General features: G+C 37.5%; 1 protein-coding gene across 11 annotated transcripts in view; it reads left to right on the forward strand.

The window, feature by feature from the left end:
• The window catches only part of SPEF2 (sperm flagellar 2), an 87,179-nt gene that overhangs the window by 31,107 nt on the left and 36,853 nt on the right, over positions 1-19,219 (forward strand). For 9 of the 11 annotated variants that reach the window (XR_009963657.1, XM_062612919.1, XM_062612924.1 and 6 more), the window contains exons 16-25: positions 471-718; positions 2,105-2,213; positions 2,735-2,892; positions 6,035-6,195; positions 7,655-7,782; positions 7,876-8,014; positions 11,481-11,618; positions 13,995-14,155; positions 14,992-15,175; positions 17,192-17,330. Coding sequence is in view for 10 of the 11 variants with exons in the window: in XM_062612919.1 (XP_062468903.1) it covers positions 471-718; positions 2,105-2,213; positions 2,735-2,892; positions 6,035-6,195; positions 7,655-7,782; positions 7,876-8,014; positions 11,481-11,618; positions 13,995-14,155; positions 14,992-15,175; positions 17,192-17,330 (1,565 nt within the window). In the remaining variant the exon portion in view is untranslated. Of the gene's footprint in view, positions 1-470; positions 745-2,104; positions 2,214-2,734; positions 2,893-6,034; positions 6,196-7,654; positions 7,783-7,875; positions 8,015-11,480; positions 11,619-13,994; positions 14,156-14,991; positions 15,176-17,191; positions 17,331-19,219 lie in introns of those variants that run through there. The other 2 variants (XM_062612922.1, XM_062612929.1) reach the window with 2 other exon arrangements.

Below are 19,219 nucleotides of genomic sequence, written 5' to 3' on the forward strand. Positions count from 1 at the left end.
TTCATACTTTAGCAGATATGTTACTTATCTTTGTCTACTCTTGTTTGGCAGAAAATTGTCTCAACTACCTAGATGTGCAGTTAGCACTTAAATTCCCACATGAATATCATTTCAGTTATATTACTCCCATTAGTATATTTTAAAATTATGAAATAGATTTTTTCTGTTTGCTACTTCAGTACAAATGTACTGTGTAGTACAAAATAATGTAATTACACCTCTGATCATAGTCTGTGTAGAGAGTGGTTTTGAAAGCTTTTTTTCACTTTTAGTTAGGCTTAATGTTATTTTTCAGATCTAGAATCCATTGCTCTACAGTTCAGGATTTAATGATGTGTGTCATATTCTCTATTCAACAGGATATTTAATATACTGAATTCAGAATGAGACTGCTAGGGCAAGCACTTCCTTAGGTGTTACTATTATGCTATCAATTCACTGTATGAATCTGAAACTTCATTTATTTTTAGACAAATACCACCAGAGAAGGGGTGGATTGTGGATGGTTTTCCGATGACAGTTAATCAGGCAAAGCTATTTGAAAAAGCCTACACTGGCATTGATCCAGAAGCAGAAGATGCAAACTCTGTAAAGCTCTCACTTGTTGCAGATCCTAGAGCCCCTAACAAGCCTCCTGCTACCTCACCTGCATTTGATATTTCTGTGTTATTGGATATTTCAGACACAGTAGTACTGGAACGTGTGGCTAACTTGAAGTGTAAGTTTCCAACTACTTTTACCAAGGTAAAATGACAAGCAGATTTTGGTGGTTGTAAAAGGAAAGTAAAGATGTTTATAGTACTGAAATATCTAAATTGTAAGTACTTGCAACATAACAGCAAACTGCATATTTTAATTAAAATACTCAATTATAACAGTATCTGTCTTTTTCTCTAAAAATTATGAAATCAAAAATTGTTTAGCTTTCTTGACATCTTTCTTCTCCATTTGCAAGTATTTTTTTTCCAGGAGATGCATTTGGAAAGGGATGAAGAAAATGATAAACAAACGAATGTGCCAGCGTTAATTCGCTATTGATTACTGCCTTTGCATTGTCTTCAATTATTCAGTGAACAACCAAAAGCTGACAATTTTGACTGCAAAAGCAAAAACATCAAAAGCTTTTTGAATGATGTTTCACTTCGAGACCACACATTTTTAATTGTGCTTACTCACCTTGGCAAAACATAGGTTATTTTCATGAATTGTCCAAATTATGAGGAGATTCCTCTCCACTGCTTTCACTCCAGGGCTTACATGGCACATAGGTTGAATTAAAGCATCATTACCTTTAGCTTTTATCAATAGGTAGGAGTGAGGATGAGGTAAAATCATTGTTAGCTTTTACTAACAATGCAGTGAAGATGAATGTATGGACGTCTGAAATTCTTGTTAGACCTTGTGTTGCCAAAACACTTTGAAAATGTGATAATAAACGATATAATCTCAGAAATCCAAACAGAATTGATTTCATAAAATGTAATGTGGTTATAGAAAGAGTCAAAAGATCCATTAAAAAAAAAACAGAAATCCATGAAAAAGGGCTTATTTCTAATCAATGAAAGGCTTTTTTAAAATTTTGGAAAGACTTAGAGAGTGAGAGAATACTTTGTCTTCCAATGCAGTGAAATAGCTGCCCACTGATGTGAACAGGAGTAGTTACTTCAAGGATAATTCAGATTAGACCAGCAAAATACCTTCTAACTGTTATAATAGATAAGCCTAAAATAGTCCACCTGCCGGAATGTTCCCCCTCTACAACTGGAGATTTCTATGACTGAAAGAATATATCTGGAAATGTTAGATGATCTTAAATGTCTTCTCCAACCCTAACCGTTCTATGAGTCTATGATTGGCTATGCGTTTAAACAGAGGAAGAGGCAAGACACTGTCTTCAGGTCCTTTCACGCTCAATTTTATATTTCTATCATTTTCTCTGACTTTTCCTTTCTTTTAGGAAAATGGTACCTAGTTTTTGCATGCAGAAATCTAGCATCATGGAACACTGAAATTTTTATTTTGATAATTACCTTACTTGGTGCAAAGAAGTACCTGCATAATTGCTTTTTTCAATATATGCTCATATGTGCTGTTTTCTACACAGCAGATAAATCAAAGCTATCTCAGACTGAACAGGAGAACAAAAATCAAAATCCAGATTCTGTAATCCTGGAGGAGAAGATTGACTTCAGCAGAGACAAGGTGCTACACAGGTGTGTTATACAAAGTACAAAGAAGTTGCTTCAGCCAAATGTTTAGGCATGTAATTAATCGGAATCTCATATGATAGTACTGGCGTGCATAATGTTAAGAATTTGCTTAGGAATTTCTCTAATATGAAGCCTAAAGAGTACATTCATTTTTAGCACAATATAAATAATCCTAGAAGATAAGAATTCAGGTGTTTTGTTTTTCCAGGGTATTATTCAAAGGAGAGGGTTTTTTTTCACATATATATTGCAGGAACCATATGTATACGCGTACGTATATGTATGTATCTATGCATACGTATATCTGACATCTGTCATGGATCATATAACTGCTCTTCTTTTTTTTTCCTATGTTGAAAATGAATGGGCTGATGTGGATGGAGTGTTATTTTGCAAAAATATTGCCTGGATTTGGTTTAGTGTTAAAATAGAGGATCTGCTTTTTCTTTTGTTTATTGTTTTAGTAAAATATTTTCTTTCCATTAGTTAGATTTTAATTTTATACATTAATGTGATTTTTGTAGAATTTCAGGCTTTCTAGATACCTGGCCAAAATTAGAGAAATGGTTTTCAGTCCATCACAATATTCTAGTGAAAGTCAATGCAGAGACAGAAGAAAGGCTTGTGTGTGAAACGGTGAAGGAAATTATAATACAAGAAATTTTCAATAAACAGAATAGAAGTAAGTTTTCCTTTTCCTACTTTTTCGAAGACTTTTTTCTTTATAATTAAAACTAGTACTAATCTGTAACCATATGGAAACATATATTTTACTGGCTTTGAAAGAATTTGGGGATATGTGAGTCAGTGATAACTGTCATGCCAGAAATTTGAAATTCTCTGTTGCGATTTTACTTTTTGAGAGAATATGAACCTGTTTTGCAGAAATGTAAAGGTAGTTTGAGAAAAAGAAAAAAAAATTGTCCATTTTATTTATTTAAATTTAATGACGTAAAGGATTAGTGAATTCAGTCCTTTCTTTCTTGTGTAATTATTACAGCTACCATCTTCAATATATGGGATAGCATAATGGTGTAAGAAAGATGATAATGACTACCTTGTCATTATAGAATCATAGGATCATAGAACAGTTAGGGTTGGAAAGGACCTTAAGATCATCTAGTTCCAACCCCCCCTGCCATGGGCAGGGACACCTCACATTAAACCATGCCACCAAAGGCTCTGTCCAACCTGGTCTTGAACACTGCCAGGGATGGAGCATTCGCAACCTCCCTGGGCAACCCATTCCAGTGCCTCACCACTCTTACAGTAAAGAACTTCTTCCTTATATCCAATCTAAACTTCCCCTGTTTAAGTTTGAACCCGTTACCCCTTCTCCTATCACTACAGTCCTTAATGAGGAGTCCCTCCCCAGCATTCTTACAGACCCCCTTCAGATACTGGAAGGCTGCTATGAGGTCTCCACGCAGCCTTCTCTTCTCCAGGCTGAACAGCCCCAACTTTCTCAGCCTGTCTTCATACAGGAGGTGCTCCAGTCCCCTGATCATCCTCATGGCCCCCCTCTGGACTTGTTCCAACAGTTCCATGTCCTTTTTATGTTAAGGACGCCAGAACTGCACACAATACTCCAGGTGAGGTCTCACGAGAGCAGAGTAGAGGGGCAGGATCACCTCCTTCAACCTGATGGTCACGCTCCTTTTGATGCAGCCCAGGATACGGTTGGCTTTCTGGGCTGCAGGCGCACACTGAAGCTGGCTCATGTTCATTTGCTCATCGAGCAACACCCCGAAGTCCTTCTCCACAGGGCTGCTCTGAATCTCTTCTCTGCCCAACCTGTAGCTGTGCCTGGGATTGCTCCGACCCAGGTGTAGGACCTTGCACTTGGCATGGTTAAACTTCATGAGGTTGGCATCAGCCCACCTCACAAGCGTGTCGAGGTCCCTCTGGATGGCATTCCTTCCCTCCAGGGTATCAACCGAACCACACAGCTTAGTGTCATTGGCAAACTTGCTGAGGGCGCACTCAATCCCACTGTCCATGTCAGCAACGAAGATGTTAAACATGACCGGTCCCATCCCCGATCCCCACTCGCTACTGGTCTCCAGCTGAACATTGAGCCATTGACCACAACTGTTTTTGTCAAGTTATAGTCATCTATCATCATCAGCTTAAAAGCGTGGATAACTTGGAGTGGTTTTTGCATGTGTTTTGGTGCATCTTTTTTCCTATTTTCCTTTTAATCATTCAAAAAGAAAGAGCCACCTAAAGAAAGGAAAAATGATTACATACCCAAGGGAAAAGATACCTCAAATAAGCTAGAACCAGTAGACTTCTGAATAATCATTTTTTTTCTCTGTAATTATTACAAGAAAGTCTTGATGTGTCTTCTACCACCCACCCCCCCCACCAAAACCAACAGCAAACAAACAAACAAACAAAACCTGTAATAGCTTGAAAAGCACTCCTAACAGTTATAGCAGTAAAAATTTAGACCACTGCTCCTACACAAGGAGTTCCAGTTCATTGGCTTCTGCTGGAGTCAGTGGCAGAATTCCTATTGATGCAAATGGAGTTGAAAATTTCTGGTTAGAAACCAGCTATTTTGCAGAAGTCCTTTAAGGACTATTTATGTGGAGCAATAATCCCTGCAGTCAGTTAATAATGCCTGATTTTGTGTTTATGTTACTAGATTCCAAGCTGTCCTTCACTATTAGGTTTGTATAGGCAGAACAGAGGTATGAGAATGTATTAATTTGTAACATTCCAGGAAGGACATGGTAAGGCTAAATCCAGAGAATGCAAAATATTTAGCAGAAGCTGAAGCACTTGAAATATTTCATGTGGTTAACAGTTTTGTTCATTTTATAAATTTAAATCAGGAAAATGATAGCAGTTTTTCCATTAAAGCAAGATTACTTTTCAGAGGCAGATTTGTCACACTTAAAGTAAAATAAAATAGATCTACTCTTTAAATATTAAGCTTCCTTCAAACAAAACGATAAGGCTGTTCCAACAGTGGTTTAATGCAAGCCTGTTTATTTTCTTTGTGTATTTTCAAGCAGCAGCAAAACTGGCCAGAGTTCATGCTCATGATTCTGAGCAGATAATTAATGTTAACTTAAAAATCTAGTTGTTGTAGGATCCTTCTGTGGTCACTGAGGAGAAGCTGGTATCTTTCTCAACATCAGTTCAGATCTTAGGGTTGAATCATGCTCTGAAGATGCTGATTACATTCAGTATTGTTTTGCTATACGATAGGTTAGCAGGGTTAGTTTTTCACTTGTTTCTTTCTCTAACATGATCTTTTCTGTCTCTTTTGTCCCCCATTCATCATCTTTCATACTTCTCAGCTTCTCATCAGAGTAAGGTGTATTTTCCATATTAGGCCAGATTTAGCTCAATTTATCTGTTTTTTGTTCAGTGTTTGTTTTTGTTGATTCGCTGTTTCCCAAGTCTAGCACAGAAGCTGTGTTTACAACCATTCTTTAATTAAGCAGGTAGTCCTTGAAATTATAACAGTGACAATGAATCTCAGAATTGTATCAACATCACTGGCTTTGGTTTACCTGGTAAAGAATTTGTTATGTATATGCATATATAATAATTCATTATCTTCCTGTTTTCCTCACAGTGCTGGTTTTAGAAAAGTATCAGTCCTGCAAAATATAAACTTAAATGGAAAGTGATTTTATAACTTTGGCATCACTGATTTGATTTTTATCTTTCTTGATGAACAACCCCTAAATAATGAAATAATTAATCTGTTCCATTATTTTGAGCTAGTCACTAGCATAGATGTCTAAGTCTGTTTACTGATACTTAAAATACTTTTGAAGTTACTAATTGTATGTTCATATAACAAGGATGTGCTAAAGAAATATCACCAGAAAAGATTTCACCAGCTGACGTAAGTAATATGGGTACACATACACAGGAAGACCTGCTTCCTCCTATTCTTATGGAACTACCACCAACTGAGCCAGGATCAGATGAATGGATTTATGTAGATGAACCACTCCCCAAGGTACATTAATTCATGATTGAATGACTTAAATATCAAAGTATATATTTTTCTCAGTAATTTATGTGTATTCTACCTGAATCTTTTGTCTATGTTCTTTTCTTCAATATTTTTCAATGAAAGTTACACTAGTACTGTATTATAAATATTGAAAAATACAAATAATGATTGCTACTAAAATATATGAAATAAGGAAACACATTTTTAAAATGGTGATTTTTTTTGTCTAAATTCTTCACAATGATGAACAATAGCACATGGATGCCAATTTAATGATACTTTTTAATACTATGAAATACTAACATAGTGTTACTAGGTCAGTTTCCTGCCTCTGACAGGGGCCAGTTGTGAATCTCTTAGAAAGAATGTAAGAATGGGGAAAGTGTGCACTGATCTTTCTCCTAGGATACTTTTTTCTAACATGTTTTCCCCTGGGACATCTTCCTAGTTTCCAGTGATCTGAAATTTAGGGGTTTCCTGAGATACTTTTAAATTTGCACCTTTGTGTACTCTCAGAAGAGTATTCTTCCATGATTATGTCTAGTTGCTTTTTTTTGAAGCAATTTACATTTTGATTTCCATGATATAGCTTGTATAATTATGTTCATTCTGGAAAAAAAAATTTTGTCTCTCCACTTTAAACCTGCTGTTTGCCTGGGTCATTTGATGATTCTATTTTCTTGGATCGTGACATACAACGAATAATAATTCTGTATCACCCTCTGAAGGTATGCAAGATGCGACAGACACCTATTACATCTTTGTTTAATTCAGTGTTTCTTTGCTTCTTCAATATAGTCATAATCTGTTTCATTCACCTCATGTGGGCAGTTCATATGTTTAGTCATGATTCTTGCCCTTCTGTCTGTTCTACTGTAATTTTTTGAGATGGGGAGCTGGGACTGCGTGAAGTATTTGAGACTCAAATTTCAAGGCTGCTTAATGTTGCTTTGTATTTTGTTCTGTAACTCGTTTCTTAATATTTACCAGTTTTGCTTTCATGACTGCAGCAATCTAATATATGTTGCATTTACTCTAGTCATGGGCTTTATTTTGTATTTCATGACAGTCAAATGTCACTTTTGCAACACTATAGACAGTTGGCATAGGTTTCTACCAGCTTTAGCAGTTGTGTACCATCAAATTTTGATACTTAAGTGCTCACTTAGGATCTTCACTTAGTTTTTGAGCATTTCCAAAACCACAGATATTGGAATATTCTGCTGGAATTTCTCATGTATTTTGAGTACTTCCACTTCTTCCCAAATAAATCCATGGATAAAACTATATGTTGGTACAGTGTCTATAATCAGTTATAAACAGTTGTAAATCACAAGAAATACACAGCAAAGAAAAACTGTAATATGATTTCATGAGATAATCTTATATTTGCTAATGCTACAGTTAAATGGGTTGCCAAGAAATATATTGATTAATTTTTATGTTTTTTAAAAATTCACAGGAGATACCTGGTTTTTTAGTACCTTACTGGGAAATGGTAGAAAATACATATATGAATACCATCAAAAGTATACTTAGATGTCTAAGAGATGAACAGCATTCGGTGATTTATTACTTAGCAGATGTTAGGTAAGTAGAAATAGTAGCTAATTACAGTAATATTAGTGTTTCCCATGAGCATACATCTTTTAACTCCAAAATCATTTTTACCATAATTCACAGAAAAAAATTCCAAGATTATTTGAAGCATCCTGATATTAAGCAGGAGTTTGTATCTCTGTGGCAATCAGATTTTAATTCAATTGCTGATGACCTGCGAGAAGATGAGGAAGCAAAAGCAGAACTACACCAAAGAGTTACTGTAAGTAAATAGCAAAAGTTAAAATATTATTTCATTGTATATAGAATCATTGAATCAGACTAGTTAGGGGTGGAAAGGACCTTAAGATCATCTAGTTCCAACCCCCCTGCCACTGGCAGGGACACCTCCCACTAAACCATGTCACTCAAGGCTCTGTCCAACCTGGCCTTAAACACCGCCAGGGATGGAGTATTCACATCTTCCTTGGGCAACCCGTTTCAGTGCCTCACCACCCTCACAGTAAAGAACTTCTTCCTTATATCCAATTGAAACTTCCCCCATTTAAGTTTTAGCCCTTTACCCTGTGTCCTATCACTACAGTCCCTGATGAAGAGTCCCTCCCCAGCATCCTTACAGGCACCCTGGAAGGCTGCTATGAGTTCTCCATGCAGCCCTCTGTTCTCCAGGCTGAACAGCCCCAACTTTCTCAGCCTATCTTCATACGGGAGTTGCTCCAGTCCCCTTATCATCCTTGTGGCCCTCCTCTGGACTTGTTCCAACAGTTCCATGTCCTTCATATGTTATCTGAGTTGGAAGCTGCCAGCTGTGAATCCTGAAAAAACAAATTTCTCTGATATCAGCTGGAAAATATAAAAATCCACCCCATTTTGTGGTGTGTGAAAAATTCCTCAAAGGCCTACAGCCTAAAGGGCATCCAAGGCTTTGGGATCATGGTCCAGCCTCAGAATCACTGTTGATAAAATATGCTTGAGCAGTCCATCTCTGTTACGCTGTCTTTCAGTAATTTCTCCATTTTCTGTCTTACTCTTTTGCTATCACCCAACATAGTCAGTCACTGTGGGTTAGGCCGCACTACTTGTCTTGTTCCAAATAGAACAGGACACATTCATCCATTTTTTCTTTTTTTTCACCATCTTACTACAAGGAAGCTGATCCATTTAACGCTCTTCTCTTCCTGCTGCCTCTTGTTACACAGAAGTCTGTCACACCATTTCCATGCAGAGATGGCAGTGGGGAACAGAATGGTTGCGTGCATGTTGTATCCTTATAAGATCTTCCGTGCTGTCAGTAAGCTACATACTGCTGCTATTAGATCTACTTTACTGGTTGAAGAGCCCTTAGTTATGAAGAATGTTGAAGAAAAAATTGCATGAAGTTATCCAAACTAATTGGAAGAATACTGAAACTCTGACATACTCAGAATTTTTCTAATATTTTTTCCCCTTTCTGTGTTCTTGTTGTAAGTGTAATAGAAAACAATTCAAGTGGGAAATTGTTGGTGCATTTGAGAGCTTAGCTATTCGTATTCTTGTATCTTTGTCTAGCTTAGATAGATCTCTGCCTGAGGAAAGCAAAACAGCCTACACATTCATCTCATACCTTTTATTATTCTCTCTGGCACATTTGTAAAGCTACTTTTGTCACCTTTATGTACGAACATGACTCGTTAATCAGTCTTTCACAATTATAACAACGAAAAAAAGCACCAGATGGGAAGATGCCTTATGCACAGGCAAAAAAAAAAATAAATAATAAATATGAAAAAGATATTTAAGTTTTCTTTCATAGTTATTTCTCATATTTCATAGAATCATAGAATCATAGAATAGTTAGGGTTGGAAAGGACCTTAAGATCATCTAGTTCCAACCCGCCTGCCATGGGCAGGGACACCTCACGCTAAACCATATCACCCAAGGCCTCATTCAACCTGGTCTTGAACACTGCCAGGGGTGGAGCATTCACAACCTCCCTGGACAACCTATTCCAGTGCCTCACCACCCTAACAGGAAAGAATTTCCTCCTTATATCCAACCTAAACTTCCCCTGTTTAAGTTTGAACCGGTTACCCCTTGTCCTATCACTACAGTCTCTAATGAAGAGTCCCTCTCCAGCATCCTTGTACACCCCCTTCTGGTACTGGAGGGCTGCTATGAGGTCTCTACGCAGCCTTCTCTTCTCCAGGCTGAACAGCCCCAACTTCCTCAGCCTATCTTCATATGGGAGGTGCTCCAGTCCCCTGATCATCCTCGTGGCCCCCCTCTGGACTTGTTCCAACAGTTCCATGTCCTTTTTATGTTGAGGACACCAGAACTGCACACAATACTCCAGGTGAGGTCTCACAAGAGCAGAGTAGAGGGGCAGGATCACCTCCTTTGACCTGCTGGTCACGCTCCTTTTGATGCAGCCCAGGATACGGTTGGCTTTCTGGGCTGCAAGTGCACACTGCCAGCCCATGTTCATTTTCTCATCAACCAGCACTCCCAAGTCCTTCTCTGCAGGGTTGCTCTGAATCTCTTCTCTGCCCAACCTGTAGCTGTGCCTGGGATTGCTCCGACCCAGGTGTAGGACCTTGCACTTGGCATGGTTAAACCTCATAAGGTTGGCATCAGCCCACCTCACAAACGTGTCAGGGTCCCTCTGGATGGCATTCCTTCCCTCCAGCGTATCAACCGAACCACAGAGCTTGGTGTCATCGGCAAACTTGCTGAGGGCGCACTCAATCCCACTGTCCATGTCAGCGACGAAGATGTTGAACAAGACCGGTCCCAACACTGATCCCTGAGGGACACCACTCGTTGCTGTTCTCCAGCCGGACATTGAGACATTGATCACAGCTCTTTGTGTGCAGCCATCCAGCCAGTTCTTTATCCACCGAGTGGTCCATCCATCAAATTGATGTCTCTCCAATTTAGAGACAAGGATGTCGTGTGGGACAGTGTGGAACGCTTTACACATGTCCAGGTAGATGACATCAACTGCACTCCCCCTGTCCATCAGTTCTGTAGCCCCATCATAGAAGGCCACCAAATTGGTCAGGCAGGATTTCCCCTTAGTGAAGCCATGCTGGCTGTCACCAAGCACCTTATTGTATTTCATGTGCCTTAGCATGCCTTCCAGGAGAATCTGCTCCAAGATTTTGCCAGGCACAGAGGTGAGACTGACTGGTCTGTAGTTCCCTGGGTCATCCATTTTCCCCTTCTTGAAAATGGGGGTTATATTTCCCTTTTTCCAGTCATCGGGAGCTTCACCTGACTGCCATGATTTTTCAAATATGATGGCCAGTTGCTTAGCAACTTCATTTGCCAGCTCCTTCAGGACCCATGGATGGATCTCATCAGGACCCACAGACTTGTGCACATTCAGGTTTTTAAGATGGTCTCGAACCAGTTCCTCTCCTACAGTGGGCCCAAGGTCTTCATTCTCACAGTCGCTGCGTCTGCCTTCCAAGACTTGGGTGGTTTGATCAGAGCCTTTGCCAGTGAAGACCAAGTCAAAAAAGTCATTCAGAACCTCAGCCTTCTCCAAATCCTGTGTAGCCAGTTCTCCCAAGAGCTTCCTGAGGGGGCCTACATTCTCCCTATTCTGGTTTTTATTTGCTATGTATCTGTAGAATCCCATCCTGTTATCTTTAATACCTCTAGCTAAGTTTAATTCTAACTGGGCCTTAGCTTTCCTAACCTGGTCCCTAGCTTCCTGGACAAAAAATTTTATTTTGTGTTTCAGGACTTAAGAGATCTTCTTTGGAATATTTGTGATAACCGAAGGGAAGCAGCAGAGCAGGAACGTACTGATATCATGAATGATGGCTGGTTACCAGATCGTAGGGGGATTGCAGTGAACCATTTCTTATCACTTATGCAGGTATGGATCTACTATGGAGTCTGCAGTGAGGACAGTGACTTAGGTTTGAAGGACTTAAGTAAGCTGCAGAGCAATTTCATATGGTTGGATCCAAATAAGTGAGGGATGGAGAATTAGATAAGCAAATGTTCATGCCTCCTCTGAATTTATCTAGAAAGCTAAAAGACGAAACGTAGACATTCATACAGTTAACTGTTTAGCAGGCAGAGTAGGTTAAGAAAAACACTACTGTTTTAGTCCAAGCCTTCAAGCTTTTAATTGGTAGTGTATAGTCTTAGTTTTGTAGTTTTATCAGTCCAGTGAATCATCTGAATTTTGTAACATGTATGTTACAGCTGTTTATCCTTCTGTGGTTATACTGACATCTACTCTTAATTTACACATTCCGTCATTCAGTGTAGGCCCACTTGCTGTTAAGGTTGTCCTGTGTTTCCCGTATCACAAAATTATTGTAACTGTACCAATGTGGCTTGAAATTTTACCTACAGACTGAAAAAAAAACGCAAGGAATGGTTTTGATTATGTGATGTCATTTGTTACTCTTAAGAAAACCTGTTCCAATATGACCCAGCTTTCACATTGCTAACTTAAAGTTTTCAAGAGACCATCTTCAATTAGTTGATTCACCCCTCACCCACATGAAGTCCTTCCTTTCATTCAGCCTGATGTGGATTACTTCAGGTCCTGAAGTAAAGTAAGATTTCCCTGTGGCTGCTGTTCTAGGTGCATAATTTCAGTTTAGGGCTGAACTGAACTGGAATAGACCAGTCTAGACTAGACAGACTTTTCTGTAAACTCAGGGACCATTGCATGAAAGTTTTGGCAATTTTAAAGAAGACAATGAAAACAGTACTTTAAACACATGCCATATGAAGCTACTTTAGCTGAAAAATCAGGCCTAATCATCTTAGGGTGGGCTTTCTGCCCTTTAATTTTCAGTGTCAGTTTTTAATAAAAAAGGGAACCACTCTCTTATCTCGTGAATTTTGTGATAATTTAGGTAACATTTCTGAAGTAGTCAGTTGCTACTGGCTTAAAGACTTAAGGCCACCAACTTAAAAGAAGTCAAAATATCAAGTAACTGCTGACTAAACCATATTCATTCTGTAATTACAATATTTATAGGGCCAAGTATTTAAAAATTTATCTTGAATTATGTGCACAAGGGAGCCAAAAGTAATATTGCTGAGCTTAAATCTTTTATTTTTCTACTTTTATATTCTTATATAATTTTGCAATCCTTATTCTCTTGTAGCCGAATTTCATGGGCACATACAATGTGGTCCAGAGTAGATTCACTATGAATCTAATTTGATCTGGCTTCTGTGGATATGCAGACTAACCATTTAAAATTACAAATACATATATTAAACATATAGAAGTTTAATAAAGAAAAATGCAAAAGAAAACATTTTTAATTTCTTTACTTTGTATATACTACATAAAATAAAGGAGCTGTTAATGCTAAAACAACAGAAATAAAACTCTGATAACTAAATCTTTACGTTATGACTTTGAGCAACAGCCAAAAATAGGCTGCTTTGGTGTTGAGCTCTCCATCTCTGGGTTTTTCTGTGGGAAGTTACATATATTCTCCAGGTGTCTTTTGTTACTGTGTGAACACATAGATTTTTATAAATGCCGTTTATCAGATTTCTTTCCACCTTTCTGTGTACACACAATTATACTAGAAGATATTTTCTCCTTAATTTATGGATAAGTTTACACCACAAAGGTTTTATCCTTCGTTTTGTGAATGTGGTTTTGTGCATTTTCCCATGAATACTTAGCACTGTTTTGTCAGTTAGAAGCTAACGCCATACTGTATCAATAAATCAAAAGCTGACAGGTGTGAAATGTTTTTTGAATCTTCTTCCAAGATGATTCATTTAAAGATCTTCAATACACTTAGGTCTGTTGATTTCTTTGGTCCAGCAATAAAAAAATCTATTGCTTTTAAAATTTTCTCAATCGTTCAACCCTTTGTATGTTATGCCATTAAGTATTTTATTTCTTTTGAATAAAAAGATCTATATAGTTTATTGATGTTAGCATACTTACTACTATAGAAATATATACATAAAAGTATGTTTTAATTAAATTTAATGCATCAAACATTATTTTTAAAATATTTTTTCCTGTTCTACCAACTAAGAGTTTTATTAATCCTTAAAACTACCAGTGTGATGACATTATAGATGCAAATAGAAGTATTTTGAATGCACTATAAATTTTCAAATAGGGTTGTGTCTGTTTGCTCTCCCTCACACTCTTATGATTTAGAATCACTTCTATTATGTATTTAAAAATGTAACAGAAGTTTTTTCTGTCATGTTTCGAATTGCAGTATTTCTATCTTTTTTTTTTTTTTTTGAGGTTGAAGTGGATCGTTTTCAAGATACAAAGAGACTTCTTCATGATTATTATAGAGCAATGGAAGGAAAAATCCCAACTGAGTACAGTCAAGATTTTACTAGGATCCCATTGCTAGATATTACGGATTCAGAGCAAAAGGAAGATCAAAACAACTCAAGAAGGTAGAAATACATTATTAAATTATAGAAATATCAACAAATATATTGTACTGATAGTTTTGTGGGTGTATGGGGAAATATGTGTGTGAAATAAGAATTTTTAAGTAGGGATTATAGTAAATTCATGAGTCTTGAATCATCGTGTATGTTAAGTATATAGATTTTTTTACTGATTTACCTATGTAATTTTCATTAACACATCTCAGAATTATAAAACATTTTAAAAGCTGCCTTAGAAAGGCATCTGATGTAGAAAATTTTTCTACTTCCTCTGTGCTGCTGATAATTTTCAGCATAATCTTCTCGTAAATAAGTTAAACATTATTACAGAACTTTAAAAGGTTTAAAAAATAGGTAATTAAATGGGTTATGTAATGAAAAATATAAATCAAAGGAGTCTTCAAAGATGCGTGCTATATTAGAAGTTAAAGCCATACCATCAAGTGATTTCACAATATAAAAAATGCCGTCAATAATGACTCCTGCTTTTTTTGTTGATAATGACACCTGCTTTTTTAAAATACTTGCAGTTCATTTAGAAACTATCTGAGTAATGAAGCTGTGCTTCTAGCCCATGTGGAATATATCAGCAGATCAGACAATCATTTGGCATAGTTTTATCCATCTATTACTATTCCTTAGCTTCTGTAGTTAAACTAGACAGTTTTCTTGTCATCCACATATTTAACCACTTTTGGTCATAAGGAAGTTCATCCCTTTTCTGTTGGTATGGCAAATTTTGAAAATAGCATTCTCTTAGCATATTCTCCAATGTTTTTATAAATTAACACTTTTTTAATAAAGGGGATGTAAGCAATGCCTTATATTTAATTTTTAAGGATTCCTCTAGTTTCTTGGAAAATGCCTGTACCAGAAATACTTATTACCAAATCAAAAACCAAGGGATCTCTGCAGAAGAGTGCTAAGGATGATAATTCTGAAAATGGAGTGGCTACTGTTAGAAAAGACGAAAGTCTTATTACTGATACATGGCAAACAGCAACAACAACAGTATCAAATATGGTAGGAATGTTTTTACATTTTACATGTATTTACTGAAATATTTCTGCATCAGACCCAGAAAGCCTCACATTCAGTAGGCAGCCTAAACACACAGCCTTCTCACTGTATATCTCAATTTCAAGCCTCTTGCTCCACCACTGATATTTCTATGAAATATGTTTGTGTTTCTACAAGGAAAATATTGGAATTGTGTATTATCAGCACCGCTATTTATAACTGGCCCAATCATTCCATTACTGAACTATTTTGAATGTTGACTTTATATGTCTGCTTCTTCCATGGTAAATTCTCCCGCTATCCCTCAATAGAAGCAGGAGAAGAGGGACAAGTTTTATTTTGTGATGCAGTGTTTGCTCAAACCTTTCACAACTTCAAAGGCTATGGTTACATTGGTTTTTATATATAGCTGGAAGTAAATTAAGCTGGCTTTTCAAATGGTTGGTTTCTAGGTTAACTTCTTCTTTCCTCTCTCTTTGATCATTTTAATGTAAACAAATATCTGCACCCTTACAGTGTAGCTGTAGTCTTGCTTTGAATACTGTTGAATCTTGCATTTCTCACTTTAGCCTAAAGTACAGCTAATGGGTTTCAAGAATTAAAACCATTATCTCTGTCTTGCATTTTTGCTGTAGAATTTTATATTTGATTCATGAAAAATTAATCAATTTAATTGGGTAATATGTTCAGTTCTTGCCCCCTCACTACAAGACAGAAACTGAAGTGCTGGAGCAGGTCCATAGAAGGGCAATGAAGTTGGTGAAGGGTTTGGAGCACAAGCCTGATGGAAAATGACTGGGGGAACTGAGAGCGTTTAGTCTGGAGAAAAGAAGACTTAAGGGGTCCTTATCACCTCAAAGGAGGATGGAGTGAGGAGGTGGCTTGTCTCTTCTTCCAAGTAACAAGGAATAGGACAAGAGATAATGGTCTCAAGCTGCAACATGGGAGGTTTAAATTGGATATTAGGAAAAACTTCTTCACTGACACGATAATTAGGAATTGGAACAGGCTTCCAAGGGAAGTGATGGAATCACTGCCCCTGGAGGTGTTCAGAAACCATGTAGAGGAGTCCCTTAGTAACATAGTTTAGAATAGAAGCAAAGAATAGAATCATAGAATAGTTAGGGTTGGAAAGGACCTTAAGATCATCTAGTTCCAACCCCCCTACCATGGGCAGAGACACCTCACACTAAACCATCTCACCCAAGGCTTCGTCCAACCTGGCCTTGAACACTGCTGGGGATGGAGCATTCACAACCTCCCTGGGAAACCCATTCCAGTGCCTCACCACCCTAACAGGAAAGAATTTCCTCCTTATATCCAATCTAAACTTCCTCTGTTTGAGTTTGAGCACATTACCCCTTGTCCTGTCACTACAGTCCCTGATGAAGAGTCCCTCCCCAGCATCCTTACAGGCCCCTTTCAGATACTGGAGGGCTGGTATGAGGTCTCCACGCTGCCTTCCCTTCTCCAGGCTGAACAGCCCCAATTTTCTCAGCCTGTCTTCATATGGGAGGTGCTCCAGTCCCCTGATCATCCTCGTGGCCCTCCTCTGGACTTGTTCCAACAGTTCCATGTCCTTTTTATGTTGAGGACGCCAGAACTGCACACAATACTCCAGGTGAGGTCCCACAAGAGCAGAGTAGAGGGGCAGGATCACCTCCTTCAACCTGCTGGTCACGCTCCTTTTGATGCAGCCCAGGGTACGGTTGGCTTTCTGGGCTGCAAGCACACACTGAAGCCGGCTCATGTTCATTTTCTCATCGAGCAACACCCCCCAGTCCTTCTCCGCCGGGCTGCTCTGAATCTCTTTTCTTCTTTAGTGGTGGACTTTGCAGTCCTGGGGTAGATGTTGATGATCTTAAAGGTCTTTTTCAACCTAGCTGATTCTATGATTCTGTGATTCTATTATATGTCCTTTATTTTATTTAAGTATTTTCAGAAAGTATCGGCTATGCAAATCAGTACTTGCACAGCGTTAATACTATGTACTTTCCTATGTGTGACTATGGTGTCAAGGTAACAGCTGAAATACAGTTTAGAGAAACTGAAGAAGAAGAAGAAGGTCAGCAGCTAAATCTGAAATCTTCAAAGCCATCAAGCAAAGCTACCAAAGATTCCGAAAAGCAATCTCCAAAAAAGGCTCCTAAGAAGAAAGGTATTTGAAATGCAGAACTTGTTTTAGCAGTGCTTGAAATTGCTGAAATGTAAACATATGACTAATACAGAAAAAAAGACAGCCAAGGCATTTCTTTTGGATTTAATTTCTCTTTTGAAATGTCCAATGAATGTGACATGTCAATGTGAAAAGCTGATAGTGATAAAGCAGTGTGGAGGCTTTTGAAAGACAATTGCATTTATTTAATCATATTAATGATTATTATGCGTTTACTACGTGCAAATTATGATTATTATGTGCAAATAAATATTCTAAATAGAACCTAGAAAGTAAAGATTAATTTTTTTCTACGTGCTGTTTTGGAATTGAATAGTTAGAAATAGTTCATCAAATTAAATAAAATTCCATTAAATTCCATCTACTTTACAGCCATAAGTCAGATATTAAAAGTACAGGAATAGAATGGATAAATTATCCAATACCTTAAGGTATTCTGAAATTAATTTGTCAGCCATATAGTAGCATGGATCTGTCAATGTCCATTATTATTATATGTAACTGTAACATACTGTAAATAATGTAAAATCTAATGGCATATATAGTCCTAAACCCCAGGCTCCCATAGGGGTAAATCTTGCTCATAGGCCTGGCAAGAATCTGTCCAAAATACAAAATTAATCTGTAAAAGATAAACAGACCTTAAAAAGCTATCTCTTTAACCTAACAATCCAAGCCATCTGATGGAAGGAGTTCTGGCATGCAATGCTGTTTATATATTTTTTCATAAATCATTCCTTAAGCATGTACTGCTTTAAGTAACTTCCTCTTTCCGCTGTAGCTCCAGCAGGAAGCAAGGCTAGTACCCTATGCCTAAGCATTGGGCTTTTTGTGAAGACTTTGTACACAGCAAAAGAGGGGCTTAAGCCCTGTGGATGTGAGGGAAGCCTGAAATTCAGGGACTTAATTTCCAAGTCAGAAAGCTGCAACTGAGAGTTATTATGCATAAAGCAGTTTTGGTTTTGTTTCTTTTTTTTTCTTTGAAAGGCATTTGATTCAGTGCTCTCTGGTTGATTCTCCTCATAATAGGATGAACAAGTATAGCCACATAGATGCCTAATTTGTGGCCCACAGGAATCCCAATGTGCGCTTAGCATCTCAATCCAGCCAAGGGAGTATCAGATTTTCCAATTTCTAGAAAAACTTTGTAATAAAAAACCAGTAGCTATCACCTAGTGCATGCTAAGTGGTTAGGTTGGGGTTTGTGGTTTGCTTCTTGGAACTAAATTTTTTGTTCAGACATAGATGCCTTACAGTTCTTTCACAAACCTATAAAGTGAAAGAACTGCAACTAGAACTCAGCTGTGCATTCCTCATGGTAGAAGATGAGGTATCAAATGATGTATCTGTAATTAAAGTATTGATTTTGATTTCATGACAAACACAGTATTACAATGGTCCTTCTGTAACAGAAGAGTTGCCTAGGGTACAGCTATAGGCTAGTAAGTGCATGATACGAATTATCAGGTGTGATTTTATCACTTTGAGATTTGACCATTTGCTTTATGTTGACCCTCTGTGTCATGTAAATTTTGTTTTTTTTTTCTTTTTTCCTGTAACATTTCCATCTGTTCTTCTTTTCGGACAAAGCAGTTACAAATATTTGAATATTTTTGAGTAACAGTCAAAGTGTTGTTACTGCAGAATTTCATGCAGTCTTTGAAAAGTTGATAAAATACCTTTACAATGTCTGTTCATAGGTGTGTAAGTTAAAGCAAGATGCAAAAGCAGCTAACAGAATGGTTTAGAAAAAGCATGAAATAACATAACTCTTTTTTTCCCCGACATGATTTTTTTTTAAATAACATTATTATTTTCACTGCTTTGATGGCAGCCAATGACATTTACTACCATAGTATTTTTACTACAGT

Source organism: Pezoporus occidentalis, unplaced genomic scaffold (genome assembly GCF_034315485.1).
Source record: "Pezoporus occidentalis ecotype Australia unplaced genomic scaffold, CSIRO_AGI_Poc_V1 ctg162, whole genome shotgun sequence".
Taxonomy (NCBI): Eukaryota; Metazoa; Chordata; class Aves; order Psittaciformes; family Psittacidae; genus Pezoporus; species Pezoporus occidentalis.